This window comes from Erpetoichthys calabaricus, chromosome 4 (assembly GCF_900747795.2).
Source record: "Erpetoichthys calabaricus chromosome 4, fErpCal1.3, whole genome shotgun sequence".
NCBI classification, from domain to species: Eukaryota; Metazoa; Chordata; class Cladistia; order Polypteriformes; family Polypteridae; genus Erpetoichthys; species Erpetoichthys calabaricus.
The window spans coordinates 209412255-209428309 of record NC_041397.2 but is presented as its reverse complement, the minus strand read 5'-3'; the positions used below and the strand labels follow the sequence as shown (position 1 = coordinate 209428309).

General features: G+C 36.9%; 1 protein-coding gene across 1 annotated transcript in view; it reads right to left on the bottom strand.

The window, feature by feature from the left end:
• Positions 1 to 16055, bottom strand: part of picalma (phosphatidylinositol binding clathrin assembly protein a) — a 215161-nt gene that overhangs the window by 101991 nt on the left and 97115 nt on the right. Inside the window, 5 exon segments of the mRNA XM_051926984.1 lie at positions 1911 to 2034; positions 6283 to 6302; positions 6304 to 6369; positions 7324 to 7362; positions 8458 to 8564. Of these exon segments, the coding sequence (XP_051782944.1) occupies positions 1911 to 2034; positions 6283 to 6302; positions 6304 to 6369; positions 7324 to 7362; positions 8458 to 8564 (356 nt within the window).

Genomic DNA, 16055 nt, shown 5'->3' with positions numbered 1-16055 from the left:
TTATCCCAAACCATCATCTTTGAATGTTGCAAGACTTTCGCCTTGTATGTAGATCGGGGTAATTTTCAAATTCACTAATTAGTGCGTTTAAGTATTTTAATTACTCTGATTTCCAAACTCAAGTCAATTCTCATATTTTAATTCTCACAAATACAGGGTAAACCAAAATGAAGTACCACATTTATCGAGGTCATTGCGCGAGATAGAGGTAGCCGAGTGGGTTGGGGTGGGGGTCCTTAGATAATCAATCCCTTGTAGTTTTCAGTCGGCAACATGCCTTGGTCCAGTGTGCACCATGCTTTTGCTAGCAAAGCTTTCTTCAAAAACAATTAACCCATCATCACTACGCAACTTGCTTTCTGAATGCACTTCAGCAATCCTTCCAACGGTGACGTCCAAAATCAGAAAACAATTCTTCAGTGGGTGGTTAAATTTAGACAGACGGGTACAACATTGAACAGAAAATCTCCAGGCCATCCTGGAACTGTACGAACGCCTGAAAACATCCAAGCTGTAAGGTCATCAATTTTGCAGTCTCCTAGTCGCTCGTCACGCAAACATGCTTCTGCCTTTGGCATTTCCAACACGTCTTTGAGGAGGATTTTGCATGAGGACCTTAATTTCCATCCATACAAAATCATGGTAGTGCAGGAACTCACTGAGAGAGAGTGGAAGAACGGTAGAGAGTTGTGTGCAAAAATTCTGCAAACCATTCATCGAGATACTATTGTCATGTGCAGCAACGAGGCACATTTCCATTTGAATAGTTGTGTAAATAAACAAAACTTTCACTATTGGGCTGAAACCAACCATCATGAACTTCATCAGAGACCCCTACACAGTGAAAGTGTTACAGTTTAGTGCGCCATTGAAGAATTTGGCATTTGAGGCCCTTACCTTTTAGAGTAGGGGGGAGCAAAGGTCACAATCACTTAAGAACATTACATTGAAATGCTAGAGAACTTTTTGCAGCCCCAACTGGAAGAAATGGATGTGGTGGATGCCTGGTTTCAACAGGATAGAGCAACAGCTCATATGGCGCGGAGATCCATGCAAGTTTTGCAGGAGATGTTTCCGGGGAAGCTGATCTCCCTGCACAGTGATGTCAGGTGTCCTTCATGTTTGCCTGATTTCGCTCTGTGCGTTTTCTTCTTGTGGGGCAATCTGAAGTCGAATGTATACACACACCGACCTCAAAACCTTGAAGCCCTCAAGGACGCTCTTCTCCACAAAATCACTGCTATTCCCTTTGAAATGGCTGAATGAGTCTTGCGAGCATTCAGAAATCGTCTTGAAGAGTGTATCGCTAATGATGGCCACCACCTTGAAGACATCATTTTTAAAACTCAGCAAAAAAAATCTATTTTGTATACCCTTTCTTATGTCATAGTGAAATATATTTTATCTTGTAGCATTTTTGTAGAATAAATGTCTGAAATGTGGTACTTCTTTTTGTCTCTCTCTGTATATTACCAAATTCATAAATACGCGTACTTTATTTGAATGAGCAGTTTCATCATGACCACAATTTACAGAATTTATTACATTGGGAGTGCATTACATGACAGAGACATTAAAAAAGCTGGAGTGAATCCAAGTTAAGATACTTGAGCAGTGTCATATGGTTTAAAAAAGATCTGAATTTATATCTTGGGGAACTGAAAATTAACTAGACACCTGTGTAACACCACTAATCTCCAAAAGACAGATAAACAGCAACTATTTTGACCAAAACTGATCTCCAAAAAAAAAAAAAAAAAGTGAGTACAGCAATTGACAAATATACATTTACTTTATAAAGTGTTAAGTATTTAATAGAAACCAATTAATTTATTAAATGTTTAAAAATAAAGGTTTAGATTATGTAGTAGCTTTAAAATTTTAAAGCTGATGTATGGACAATAAAATACCTTCAATGCTTTAAGACGAGCTTGTTCTTCCTCCAGTGCAGCTTGCTTTTCCCTTTCATCCACTTTGGTGAAAGATATGCCAGTATTAGCAAGAGATGAAACAGCATTTGATAGAGTGCTAGCCCTAAAAGTAAAAAAAAAAAAAAAAAAAAAAAAGTTTCAGAGTGTTTTTCATGAGTGTTACATGGCTCCATTGCTGAAAAAGACAACACAAGCCTGCATCATCAGAGTTCTCATCTAAGCAGCATGATGTATGTTTTTCTTGCCAGTGGGGTTAAACACATATGCTCCATGAAATGTAAACTGTACATGTGACAATAAACTTGAAATGCAAAATATTATAGATAGAATGATCTGAACTTAGTATATGAGCTTAGAAATAGTAAGACACTATTTCAAACTGCATATGCACCATTTGCTTAAATTATCTGGAATGTACAAGACTGGAAACAATTAAAAGATGACCAAATACTGACTACTGCTGTGAGGTATGTTGCAGTATTTTTTAATCTTGATTACCAAAGATGAACAGAACAATATACCAGTTTGCCACTAGGTGCAGCAAGAGTGCTCAGGGCATTGGCACTGATGCGGAGATTATGTGCCTTTGTTTTTGATGTCATTATTACTTGACAGCCTTACCTCACAAGCTCATCTAAACTTTGTTAAAAGGGAAGGCTAAGTAAATCCTGCGCTGAAATAAATGCAATATTTTCTATATATTGACTCAGAACTGTTTACTGAAGTTGTATTTATGTTTGCTTCATTTGATTTGACTAACAATAATAATAATAATAATAATAATACATTTTATTTATATAGCGCCTTTCCCATGCTCAAGGCACTTACAGAATATAATAAAGAATGGCAGAATATACAGTATATAGCATTGTACAAAGCAGATAAATAAATAAAGAAGATTAAGACAGTAAATTCTGAAAAAAACAGACAACATAATTGATGGTCTAGGACACACATACAGGTTACATTGGCATCTTGACAGAGATGTAAACTGAGAGAAAGGTAATAAAGTCAAATAGAGCTAAAAGCCTTCCTGAACAGATGAGTTTTGAGTTGTTTTTTAAAGGAATTCATGGAGTCAGCTGACCTGATTAATTTTGGTAGGTCATTCCAGAGTCTGGGCGCTATACAGCTGAAGGCCCTGTCACCCATGGAGTGTAGATTAGTGAGGGGCACAACAAGATTACCAGAATCAGAGGACCTTAGTGGGCGGGCAGGCACATAGTGATGAAGGAGGTCACTGATGTAGTTTGGTGCGAGGTTATTTAAAGCTTTGTAGGTTATTAGTAGGATTTTATATTCGATTCTGTAGGACACAGGAAGCCAGTGAAGACGGAGCAGGATGGGTGTGATGTGCTCGCTGCTGCTGGTTCGAGTAAGGACTCTTGCAGCTGAGTTTTGAATAAGCTGGAGCTGTGATATAAGATTAGAAGGGGCACCTGCCAGTAGGGAATTACAATAATCGATGCGGGATGTGATAAAAGCATGGACAAGTTTCTCAGCATTAGAGAAGGAGAGGAAGGAGCGAACACGGGATATGTTACGGAGGTGAAAGTAAGAAAGTTTCTTAATGTGATTTATGTGGGTGGAATAAGTGAGGGAGGAATCAAAAATGACACCAAGATTTTTTACAGTAGAGGCAGGTCTGATGAGATCACTGCCAAGATGGACTGGGAAGGAGCTCATTTTATTAAGTTGCATTTTAGTCCCAATTTGCAGGAGTTCAGTTTTATTGCAATTTAATTTTAAAGAGTTCTGCTCCATCCAGGTTTTAATTTCACTAAGGCAGGTTGTGAGCTGAGAAAGCTCTGATGAAGTTCCACTTTTAACATTGAAGTAGAGCTGGGTATCATCTGCATAAAAATGATAACCCAATCCATAACTACGGATAATATGGCCAAGGGGAAGCATATAAATACAGAAAAGCAGAGGACCAAGGACAGAGCCCTGAGGGACTCCTTGTGTGACTGGCACGGAGATGGATCTGCTGTTGCCAAGACTATGGCTACTTAGAATCTCTGTATGTTGACAACCATTTTGCACTGAATTTTAGCATTACACTATACCATTTACAGATGAAATAAAACACTGTGTACTTAAATGATTCTGTCTTCTGATACTTTGAAGTAGCTGTTCATTAATATTAGAAATCTCTTCATTTACAAAGGATTTTTTTAATTTGTTGTTTAGTTAAAGTTTTATGATAGACATGCATCACTGAAAAAAATCCAGGCAAAATTGACAGATGGCTGAAAAAATACTTAATAAAGAAATGGAAGAAAAAAATTGAGCAAAGATTAATTTCAAGAAAACTTGCTAAAGTTATACCAATGACTCAAATGAAAAAGAGAATCTCAAAAATTAAGAAGCCAAATGGGCTAGGCTATAGCTACTGCTACCAAAGTTGCTTGCTCACAAGCAGGGTGAAAAAGTGATTAATAGGCTACTTAAAAGGCATAATTAATTAAACAAAATGAAACAGCCAATTCAAACTTGGTTGAACTAATGAGGTTTCTAAAAGACAATGTTTTTGAAAAGAACTGCGGATTGACAAGGCAATTTATAAAAGAAATCTGAACAATAAAGCATTGTCAGAAATGCACTAACATTTGCTAGAACGGCCAGAAGTGGATTGAAGGAGAGCTCCAGTGCCCCTCTGTGTGGTTCATATTTAACCCCTTAACTTCTCGCATCATTTCTTGCGCGGTATACTTTATGAACTAGTATTAAAATGGCTATATGCACGCTGTGAGGTTGTAATTTAAAATATTGGAATAATTTTAAATTGTACATTTTTAATGTAATTTAATAGCATATTACTGAATAGTATGACACAATCTAGGACTATCTGAAAAATAAACCTGATCCACGTCTCCAGTGCTCATTTGTCACCAGTCATACTTTCATCCACTGCAGGATTTACCATCACGTATCACATTTAATCTCATTGTTGACATTCATTCGTAAGTACCCGGGCAGTGTACCAAATGCAACATATGAAACTTGCAACTGTGAATCCACTCATAAAATGGCTGGGGGCACACTGGAGGGAAACCATTGCGACACAATACTTGTAGTGAATCAAGCTGAGGACAGATGGTGGATGGCTGCCGGTAGGTTCAAGTAAAAGGATGTTGGACAAAAATAACAGATTGGTGTACAAAATACACCCAGTGTGAGTAGATAAAGGTTTAAGGGGGAATTCTCCAAATTTCAGAAATGAATTTTAAATTAATCTGTGGGAGCATCAGCAGCCAATGTTTTCAATTATATATTCCAATAAGAATTTGATATAAAAAAAAAAAAAAACTTGTAAGTAGCAGTGGACCAAACATATACATTTATTCAAAGGTGTTTTTTTTTTTTTTTTAAATTGAGGTGGGTAGATGCATGTTTATAATACAGGGGTTATAGTAAGAAAAATGCCTGAGCCTTAAACCTAAGGCTAGATGTTGTAAACTTTGGACCAGAAGTCACTATAAAATTACTATAAAAAACTACAATAACTGAAACATTAAAACTTGTACAAAACTTCTATATTATCTAAATGTAAACAATGAGCATATTTCAATGAATACAATCCAATCAGCATATTATTTTTATTGTAGCAAAATTAATTTAACTAGTGTGATAATTTAATAAAAAAGAAAACTACAACATTCTCATTTTAAAGGTTTCTTAAAACAATATACAACTTTAAAGGTCTTTGTTCATCTCACAGACAGGAGTATAAACAAAAGAAAGTTCAAAAACATAAATGGAAGAAAGAACTGCAAAACAAACTGCTGACAGTTGACAAAATAAGTACATGTACACTAAATGTGACTGGAATACTGAGTCGACACAGATGACAGACAGGATCCAGGCAAACAACAACTGTGCTATTGCCACACATTAGGGTTACACAAGCTTATCATGGGGGGGAGTGGGTTAAAGAAAAAAAGAAGAAAAAAAAAAAGCCCAAATAATATTGTGAAAAATTAGTGAGCAACTACTATATCTGTTTGTTTTTTCGATTTTTTCCTTTTCAACAAGAACCTTTTCATTTCATTGATGACAACACAAATTTACAAGCAAAAAATTCAATTTGAATGCAGAAACTGTAGTACATATTTATACAACAAATGTACCGGCAGTAATAACTAGCAAATCATCATGTTGAAATTGCAAAAAGCACTGCCTTCCGGTTCATTAGTACTGGTCAACAACATGTTAGTTAAAGATCACATTTTACTAGGTTTCACCATACAAAATTAGGTACATAGCTCTAACTTAAAACAAGTTAGTTGGTATTTAATATGCAATTTTTAAAATCATTTCAAAATATCAAAGTCAGACAACAAAAACTTGCCTGCTTGCAGCTGTTGATCTATTTGACTTTTTTGCCTTCTAATGAAGCAAGTGTTTGTTCTAAAGCTTCAAGAAGGCTGCTAGGTGCCTGTAAGGACATTAAAATTTTATAATGTGTTTCACTATATATTCATATAATTAAAAGGTATGTTATTTTAAAAAAACTATATACTAAAAGCTAAGCATTTGCAAAAAAGAAAGATAAAGGATTGAGATGCCAATACTTACACAAACTGTAAACTGAAAATGGAAAGATAAGGAAAAGACAGAAGATAAGGTGGTAATTGCAAGGAATACATACAATTAGTACAGAAGGCCTCACATCGCTATACAACTCATTCAACCTGCAATACTATTTGCACATACAATAAAAAAAACAGTTAAAGGAACTACATAACAACTGTGACTTGACAGAGTTTAAGGTAAAGAAGTAATAGACAATAAACAAAGCAAGCTCATGCTTAGACAATATGCTTTAAATGATATGTCATAACAATACTGACCCTAAGGCATCATTAGACAAACTTAGAATTAATAATCATATACAAAATGAAAACAAATGATTAAAGAATCTGTCAATTTAAAACTACAAGAGTATAAAACATACCTTTTTATATGTGGTTGACCCATTCATACAGAGCTTTGCCCCATAAAAAAAGCTCTGTTCCAGATGGATATCATTTAATTTTCTTCCAACTTACAAATATTATCCTCAATATTAACCCAATCTTGAATATATTTTTTTTTTTCTGAATTTAACTTTGTGATTATGTACTTCTGTAAAGTATAGAAATGCACTGCACTGTACAAAACATAATACATAATATGTATTTTATAGTTTTGATTGCTGTAAAACTGCAAACCTGTTACCCAAAACCTATATTTTTATCTGCAAAGTGTACTTGAACAGAAGCATGCATTGCAAAATAATTATAATTCTGGAGAAATAAAGTAAATGGGCACAAACAGTGAACAGAACTGGAAAGCTACACAGTGAATTGGACACACACAAAATTAAAAAAAGAAACACCTTAGTACAGACCTGAGAAAGGTCAGGAATATCTCCTCGATCAATTCCCCACTTGCTGCAAAATAAAAACACACATACAGGTACAGAACATTGAAGAAATTCATCCTTCAAAGAAGCTGCCTAAATTAATTATTATATGCAGTATATATGCAACATTTCAATATCCTACTCTGCCAATTTATCTCAAAAAGTAATAAATCTATATGATTTAAAGCAAAGTTTTGAAAGAAACCTGCCAAGAAGAATGTCAAATAATGAGACAGATGGAATTCACAAGATTTCCAAGTATTGCCAGGCTATCATGTTTGTACAATGTGAGGTGTAATTCAGCTGAATATTTAAACATTTTCTCTTACCTAAGATGGCTAAGATTCTGCAAAATGTACCCAGGGCAAGACTCAAACTATGACTGATATTATCAAAATGCCTGGTTCTCAAGGTTGAAAGTTTTGGAAGTGCCCTAAATACAGATCATACTGGAAGAAAATCTTTGTATTTTCAAATAGTTTTAGGATTTTCGATTTCTCCAAAATTGCTTAACAGAATTACTTGAGTAACACCAGATAAATCAACACAATCATCGAAAAAACAATTGTGAGGCCTTACAATACACATTGCTCACCTGTCTGCCTTATATTACTCTGTTGGAAAAAAAACCTTTATTTTACAATACCACAATTTACACTGAGTTATTGAGTGTATTTTGCCTAAAATTGAAAAGAAAAACTAATTCTACAGGAGGAAAAGATAATTTTAGGAATTTGTCAAAAATGTATTATTTCTGTCCTAATGTTAGTTACATCTTGCCTGAAGAAGGGGCCTGAGTTGCCTCGAAAGCTTGCATACTGTAACCTTTTTAGTTAGCCAATAAAAGGTGTCATTTGGCTTGACTTCTCACTACATTCATAATGGCTAACACGGTACAACACCCTAGTACTACTGTCCTAATGTTAGCAAGTCCAGTGTTTGTTAATATTCTTGATATATCAGGATTTTCTCTAAACCGTACTCTGTGTTCACATCGATGTATGGAAAGTAGTATTATTGTAACCTTGACTGACACCAATCACTTACACAAATCAATAAATAACTGAAGAAACAAATACATAACTGAAGAAATTCAATGTATAGAATAGTTGTCCTTACTTCTGCAACTTTGAGGAATTCAGAGATCCTGGTCATTCTTGTGAGGAATTTTTTATAAATATCAAGCCCCTCTTTGCACTGGTTTTTCTTCATATCAAAGTATTTTTCTGTTATAAATCAAAGTGAGATAAAAAGTCAGTAATATATTTAGCTAACATAGTGCTTTTCAATGTAAAGGAGAATTGGTCACAATAACAGAACTATAGCATAAATTCTGTATAAAAATAGCATTCCATAAAAATCCAACTCTGAAACAAGACCTAAAGCTTACAAGCTTAGACTTTAGATTGTATTTTAGTGCCACATAATTTGTTAATAGATGGTAAAGTGTCCCAATGATGGAGTTAAGCTGCAAATCACCCTTCATAATTCTGGCTGCAAATCTGTTGGTGTTCTGTTAAAGTCAAGCTATAAGCTGTAGCCAAGACATATCTTAAAACTGAGATGCATATACTTTCAAACAAGAATTTATTTGGTGCTCTTTACTTCAAGTGTAAAAAATTAATTACTTGAAAATGAAGTGAGGTCTGGCTTCACCCCCATATCATTAATTGCTACTCTGGCTGAATTCATCCATAACCTTCTATTATAAGTGACCATGGATAAGCCAGAGACTTATTTTTACAATGCTGCAGAATGGAAGTTTTGTTTTCCTTTCCTTTATTTTCAATTGGCCATATCTCAACTACAGTATAATCGTCTTGCCATGTCAGAATCTTTATCAATATTAAGTTGCTCTATTTTAATGCATGTTTATCCTAATCTGTATTGGTTTTTGTGTGAATATCATTAATTTGCAAAATTGTTGTTGTTAGTGAATGCCTACTTTTTTTTTTTTTTTTTAAATTGTCCTTTCCTGTATGTAATACATTTTTGTACCCAAAGATTGTTCCACAAAAAGCAAAAGCTGGAATTATGCTTTCTGCCAAAGTTCTATGTTACATTGTAGAAAAATATAGTATACCACAATATGAAATGGTTTCTCCATTACAGGCATAAAAAGATCATCTCCACAAAAGGGTAAATACGTACCAACCATTAATTAATGAGTAGTTGTACTCTTAAGATATTTTTATTGCCTCTGTACTTATTAAAAAAAAAAAAAAAAAGAAAAAAGAAAATGCTGCCATCTCTCTGTATATAAAAAATCCAACATCTGTCTGTCTGCTTTTCACAAGAGAACTACTTAATGGATTTAGATCAGGTTTTTTTTTTTTTTTTTTTTTTTTTTTTTTATTTACTTGAACATTCTAGTTGATTTTGCGACATCTCTCATTGCGCTAAGTAACATAGTTTGCTTGTGGTACCGATTTATTTGCACTAATCCGAGAGAGACGCAGCAGGCTGGGAGGAGGAGGGTGTGGCCCTCATCAATCATGGGTCAGCCTTGGATTGTATCTTACATGGGCTTAGCTAGCGAACGAGAGAACTACTTAACGGATTTAGATCGGGTTCTTTTCTAGAATTTCCTTGAACATTCCAGTTGATTTTGCGACTTCTCTCATCGTGCTAAGAATCACAGTTCACTTGCAGGAGTGATATATTCATTCTAATCCGAGACAGAGGCTGCAGCCCGAGGGGAGGGGGAAACATGACATCAGGAGTTGGGAGTCGGTCTACCTCTGCGTTTTGGACTGTAATTTGCCTCTGCTTAGCTAGCGATACCTTTTTGGGAACCTCTTGATTACAAGTCAGCAGTTCTTACCATTGCACCACCCGAGCGGTCATGTCAGCGTCATTCCCTAAACCGATTTCTATTTCTATGGTTATATTCTTGAATAAAAGTGTACTTGTTTTGTTATACTTGTACCCTTTGTGAAAGTGTTTATTTGTATACACTTCATATCTAAATTTTGTCAATTATTACTAAAATATGAAAAACATTTCTTTTTAGTTATGTGTTCAACAATTCTTGCCTCGCATTTCATCCTACATTTATACAGATCGTTGCAGACACGGAAGACGCATTAAATGTATGTATTCCAAATGATGATATATTATTTACCCTCTACAACTCCAGGCATCTCCCACCGAGATAAACAGACTTTAGGTCTAACAACAGCGTTGTACTTGCAAGATTTAATCGTAGGCAAGAAATTATTATCTATAAAGAAATAATCAGTTCTTGAGTAGCAATGATGCACTGGTGAGCAGAAGGAATATGTTCTTGAGTTTGGGTTTAGAAACCTCCAGGGGTCTGATAAGTTGTGCTCAGTTAAAAACTGTGTAATTGTCTTTGCAGTGTTAGATGTCATCCTCCCTGTGACAGGAGACCTATTTAAGAGTGGATTTAAAACACAATTAAAGTCCTCAGTCATTATAATTGTATGAGTCTTCACATTGGGAATTGATGCAAATACATTTTGCATGAATTCCCTATCATTGACATTGTATGCATAAACATTTATCAAAATCAATTTACAGTTAAATAAGTTGCCCATGACAATCACATACAGTGCATCCGGAAAGTATTCACAGCACATCACTTTTTCCACATTTTGTTATGTTACAGCCTTATTCCAAAATGGATTAAATTCATTTTTTTCCTCAGAAGTCTACACACAACATCCCATAATGACAACATGAAAAAAGTTTACTTGGTTTTTGCAAATTTATTAAAAATAAAAAAATTGAGAAAGCACATTGTACATAAGTATTCACAGCCTTTGCCATGAAGCTCAAAATTGAGCTCAGGTGCATCCTGTTTCCCCTGATCATCCTTGAGATGTTTCTGCAGCTTAATTGGAGTCCACCTGTGGTAAATTCAGTTGATTGGACATGATTTGGAAAGGCACACATCTGTCTATATAAGGTCCCACAGTTGACAGTTCATGTCAGAGCACAAACCAAGCATGAAGTCAAAGGAATTGTCTGTAGACCTCCAAGACAGGATTGTCTCGAGGCACAAATCTGGGGAAGGTTACAGAAAAATTTCTGCTGCTTTGAGGTCCCAATGAGCACAGTGGCCTCCATCATCCGTAAGTGGAAGAAGTTCAAAAACCACCAGGACTCTTCCTAGAGCTGGCTGGCCATCTAAACTGAGTGATCGGGGGAGAAGGGCCTTAGTCAGGGAGGTGACCAAGAACCCGATGGTCACTCTGTCAGAGCTCCAGAGGCCCTCTGTGGAGAGAGGAGAACCTTCAAGAAGGACAACCATCTCTGCAGCAATCCACCAATCAGGCCTGTATGGTAAAGTGGCCAGACGGTAGCCATTCCTTAGTAAATGGCACATGGCAGCCTGCCTGGAGTTTGCCAAAAGACACCTGAAGGACTCTCAGACCATGAGAAAGAAATTCTCTGGTCTGATGAGACAAAGATTGAACTCTTTGGTGTGAATGCCAGGCGTCACCTTTGGAGGAAACCAGGCACCGCTCATCACCAGGCCAATACCATCCCTACAGTGAAGCATGGTGGTGGCAGCATCATGCTGTGGCGATGTTTTTCAGCGGCAGGGACTGGGAGACTACTCAGGATAAAGGGAAAGATGACTGCAGCAATGTACAGAGACATCCTGGATGAAAACCTGCTCCACAGCGCTCTTGACCTCAGACTGGGGGCGACGGTTCATCTTTCAGCAGGACAACGACCCTAAGCACACAGCCAAGATATCAAAGGAGCGGCTTCAGGACAACTCTGTGAATGTCCTTGAGTGGCCCAGCCAGAGCCCAGACTTGAATCCGATTGAACATCTCTGGAGAGATCTTAAAATGGCTGTGCACCAACGCTTCCCATCCAACCTGATGGAGCTTGAGAGGTGCTGCAAAGAGGAATGGGCGAAACTGGCCAAGGATAGGGTGTGCCAAGCTTGTGGCATCATATTCAAAAAGACTTGAGGCTGTAATTGCCTGCCAAAGGTGCATCGACAAAGTATTGAGCAAAGGCTGTGAATACTTATGTACATGTGATTTCTCAGTTTTTTTATTTTTAATAAATTTGCAAAAACCTCAAGTAAACATTTTTCACATTGTCATTATGGGGTGTTGTGTGTAGAATTCTGAGGAAAAAATGAATTTAATCCATTCTGGAATAAGGCTGTAACATAACAAAATGTGGAAAAAGTGATGCGTTGTAAATACTCTCCGGATGCACTGTATCTGCCTTCAGGATCAGATACTACATCTGATGCTACAAATGAGACTATTCTATGTATAAGAATTCCCACACCTCTAGTTTTGTTTGTAAAGCTGGAATGGAACATTTGGCCAGTCCACTCTTTTTGCAGCCAGAACTGATCCTGGCTTAATAAGTGAGTATCCTGTAAAAATACTATTTTAGCGTTTAGACCTGTTAGGTGAGAGAATACTTTCTCTCTCTTTAATTCGTGATTCAGGCCTTTAACATTCCAGCTCACAAAGCTAACTTTCCCATCATGGAGACATTGATTCTGAATTTTTGATGTCATTTTGTAGTCTTAACTGGAAGTGAGACAGCTTTAACCTTAATTTCCAATTTTCCCACGAGTTATTGTCATGCAGCCTATTGTTATGTTGGAAGTTATAATTATAAGGATTAAAAGGATAGATATAGCTTGCTCTCTTCCCCCCCCCATTTTGCCTCCCCACGTGAGGCTGGACCCAACTTCACAAAGTCCCAGTCCTCTGACATACCTAGAGACAAAACCAAACCCCCCCCCCCTAACCCCAGCAGCGGCATTTGAGGATTAAAAAGTAGAGATATCTATTGCGGATAAAGTGTAAATACTATGAGCATAAAATATAATCTTCAACAGTCTTGAAATATTAAGACAGTAAACCCAGGGAATGGTGTTAAAAAAGTGGCCCTGGATAAGCATAGTAAACCCTAATGCAATAATAACAATAACAATAAACCAAGGGTATGATGTTAAACAGTCCCCTTTAGAATAGATATATATATAAAAAAAAAAAAAAAATTTCTTCCACACATACGCGTGTAATTGTAATTAAAACATAAACAAAAAGGATGTATAATTATAGAGAGTGATAGAGAGGAAAGATGGTGCCGACTGGTGTGGATGGCCGTCTACTTGTCTCTCTAGTCTATGTTTAACTTTGTTTTTATGTTTTAGTTTATCCCAACGGCCACTGTCCTATGATCGTGAGTCTTTACTAAACATTTTCTGGCTTGTTTTTCTCTCAATTTTCATCTCCTGGTTGGATTTTTTGTGAACCTCCACCTTTGTTTTATTCATCTCCTGACTTCTTCACCTGGATGCCAGTGTTCACCTGTATCAATGAGTTGAATGCCCCTCGGAGACGCAAACGCACCCACCGCCGTCGTGGGAAAAGAGCCGGAATTGCTGTTAAACAATGCCGACTCAAGTCCCAGAGCTTTGATTCCCGATGCCTGCGAGTCGTCTATGACCCATCTTCTCCTCCTCAGGACTCTATCACTGGTTCATGGGCGCTGGACACCGGATTTAATTTCTCCATTTCAAGACAGCATCACTTTTCCTCGGCTTGCAATCGAGCAGCAAACACTGCTAATCTTCGCACGCTCACCCGTGCTCATCCCGCAACAAGCTCTTCTACATCTATCAAGATGGGGGGATTGCCACTATTTTTAAAAGTATGTTCTTGTGTCGGAGCCTTACAAGGGGTCCGTTTAGCAGCTTTGAACTTCAAATTTTCGAAGTGTGCAGCTCCCCTTCTCTACTGTTTGCTGTGGTTTATAGACCTCCTGTAATTAATGAAACTTTCATCTCTCAATTCTCTGATCTCTTGGCTGATATCACCCTCTCTCATGACAAAGTTCTTATTGTTGGTGATTTCAACATTCACATTTGTTGTCAATCGAAACCTTTGGTCAACGACTTTTTATCACTTTTGAACTCGTTTGATTTTATAAAGCATATTAATACGCCAATCCACTCTCGGTCACACCCTCGATCTCGTTCTTACTTGTGATATTTCAGTGAATAATATTGATTTATGTGATGTTTCTTTTACTGATCATTTTTCTATAATGATGGATCTGAATATTACTGTCAATGTCCCTACTAATAGCTGCCCCCCACACTGCTCACGCTTTTTAAATTCTTCTATTATATCTGATTTTAAAACCATTTTCTCTAGTCTGTATGTGCATGACCAAAATAATGGTATCGATGATTCTGTGAATTTCCCATTGGGATTAATAAAGTATCTATCTATCTAAAACTTAATTCTTCCTGTAAAACGATTTTAGACTCAATTGCTCCGCCCAAGATACGCAGTAATAAGGGTAGACCTGCTCCCTGGCTAAATGAAATTACACGATCACTGCGCCACGCCTGTCGAACTGCTGAACGGCGTTGGAAAAAAGATGGACTGATTGTCTCTAAACAGATTTTTAGGACTTCTCTTTTCAATTTCCAGGCTGAAGTTAAGATAACAAAATTTCTTTGCCAATTTAGTATCCCGTCATTCAAAGAATCCTAGGGTCTTATTTAATTCAATTAATGTGGCCATTCACCCCCACTCTGTGATGGGATCAAATAGCATTGTTCATTCATGTGACCAGTTTCTATCATTCTTTGTCAGCAAAATCGATACTATCCGCCGTGGCATTGTTCAAACGGGCTATGAATTTTCTACTGTTAATCATGACATTGTCTTAGAATCCTTTGATCTAGTCTCACTTTCAGAGCTAAAAAGAACTATTGACATCCTTAAACCAGCCCCCAGTCCTCTGGATATTGTACCACCACGTCTCTTAGTGGAAGCCTTTGATATGTTGGGCCCACCCTTATTAGCCATCATCAATCATTCTATTAGTTCAGGGGTTGTGCCCTCATTTTTTAAACATGCTGCAGTCCATCCCTGTCTTAAAAAGGCAGAATTATATCCTGGAGTTTTAGCTAATTTTCGTCCAATTTCCCAACTGCCATTTCTGGCTAAAATTCTAGAAAGAATTATTTATAATCAATTGGTTGATCACCTTAACTCCAATAATTTATTTGAAATCTATCAATCTGGCTTTAGGCGTTATCATAGTGTTGAAACGGCACTCCTGAAAGTGTTCAACGACATCTCTCTTATTACTGACTCAGGTGATGCGGCAGTCCTTCTCCTCCTTGACCTGTCTGCTGCCTTTGACACTATTGACCATGAAATATTGCTGATGCGGCTTGAACATCTTGCTGGGCTTAAAGGGGCTGCTCTTAACTAGTTCAGGTCATATTTAACTGGTAGACACTTTTCAGTGTCTTTAAATTCCTCTTCTTCATCTACTGCTCCTCTTAAATATGGTGTTCCTCAGGGATCCATTTTGGGTCCTATTTTATTCTTCATACACCTTCACCCTATTGGGAGCAATTTTTAGGAAATTTAACATTTCTTTTCACTGCTATGCTGATGATACTCAGGTTTATATTCCTGTCTGCAACTCTACAACAAATCAACTCCACAACTGTCTTTCTGAATTAAGATCCTGGATGGCTAATAATTTTCTTGATCTAAATCAAAATAAAACGGAGGTGCTTAGAGTGGGTCCATCAGCTAAAGCCCAAATTGGTCTTGGTCTTCTCGGCTCTCTCTCTGTCTTTTCCAAACCTCAAGTCCGCAATCTTGGTGTTATCTTTGACAGTAACCTCTCTTTGAGAAACAAGTAAATTCTGTAGAGTTGCTTTTTCCAACTTC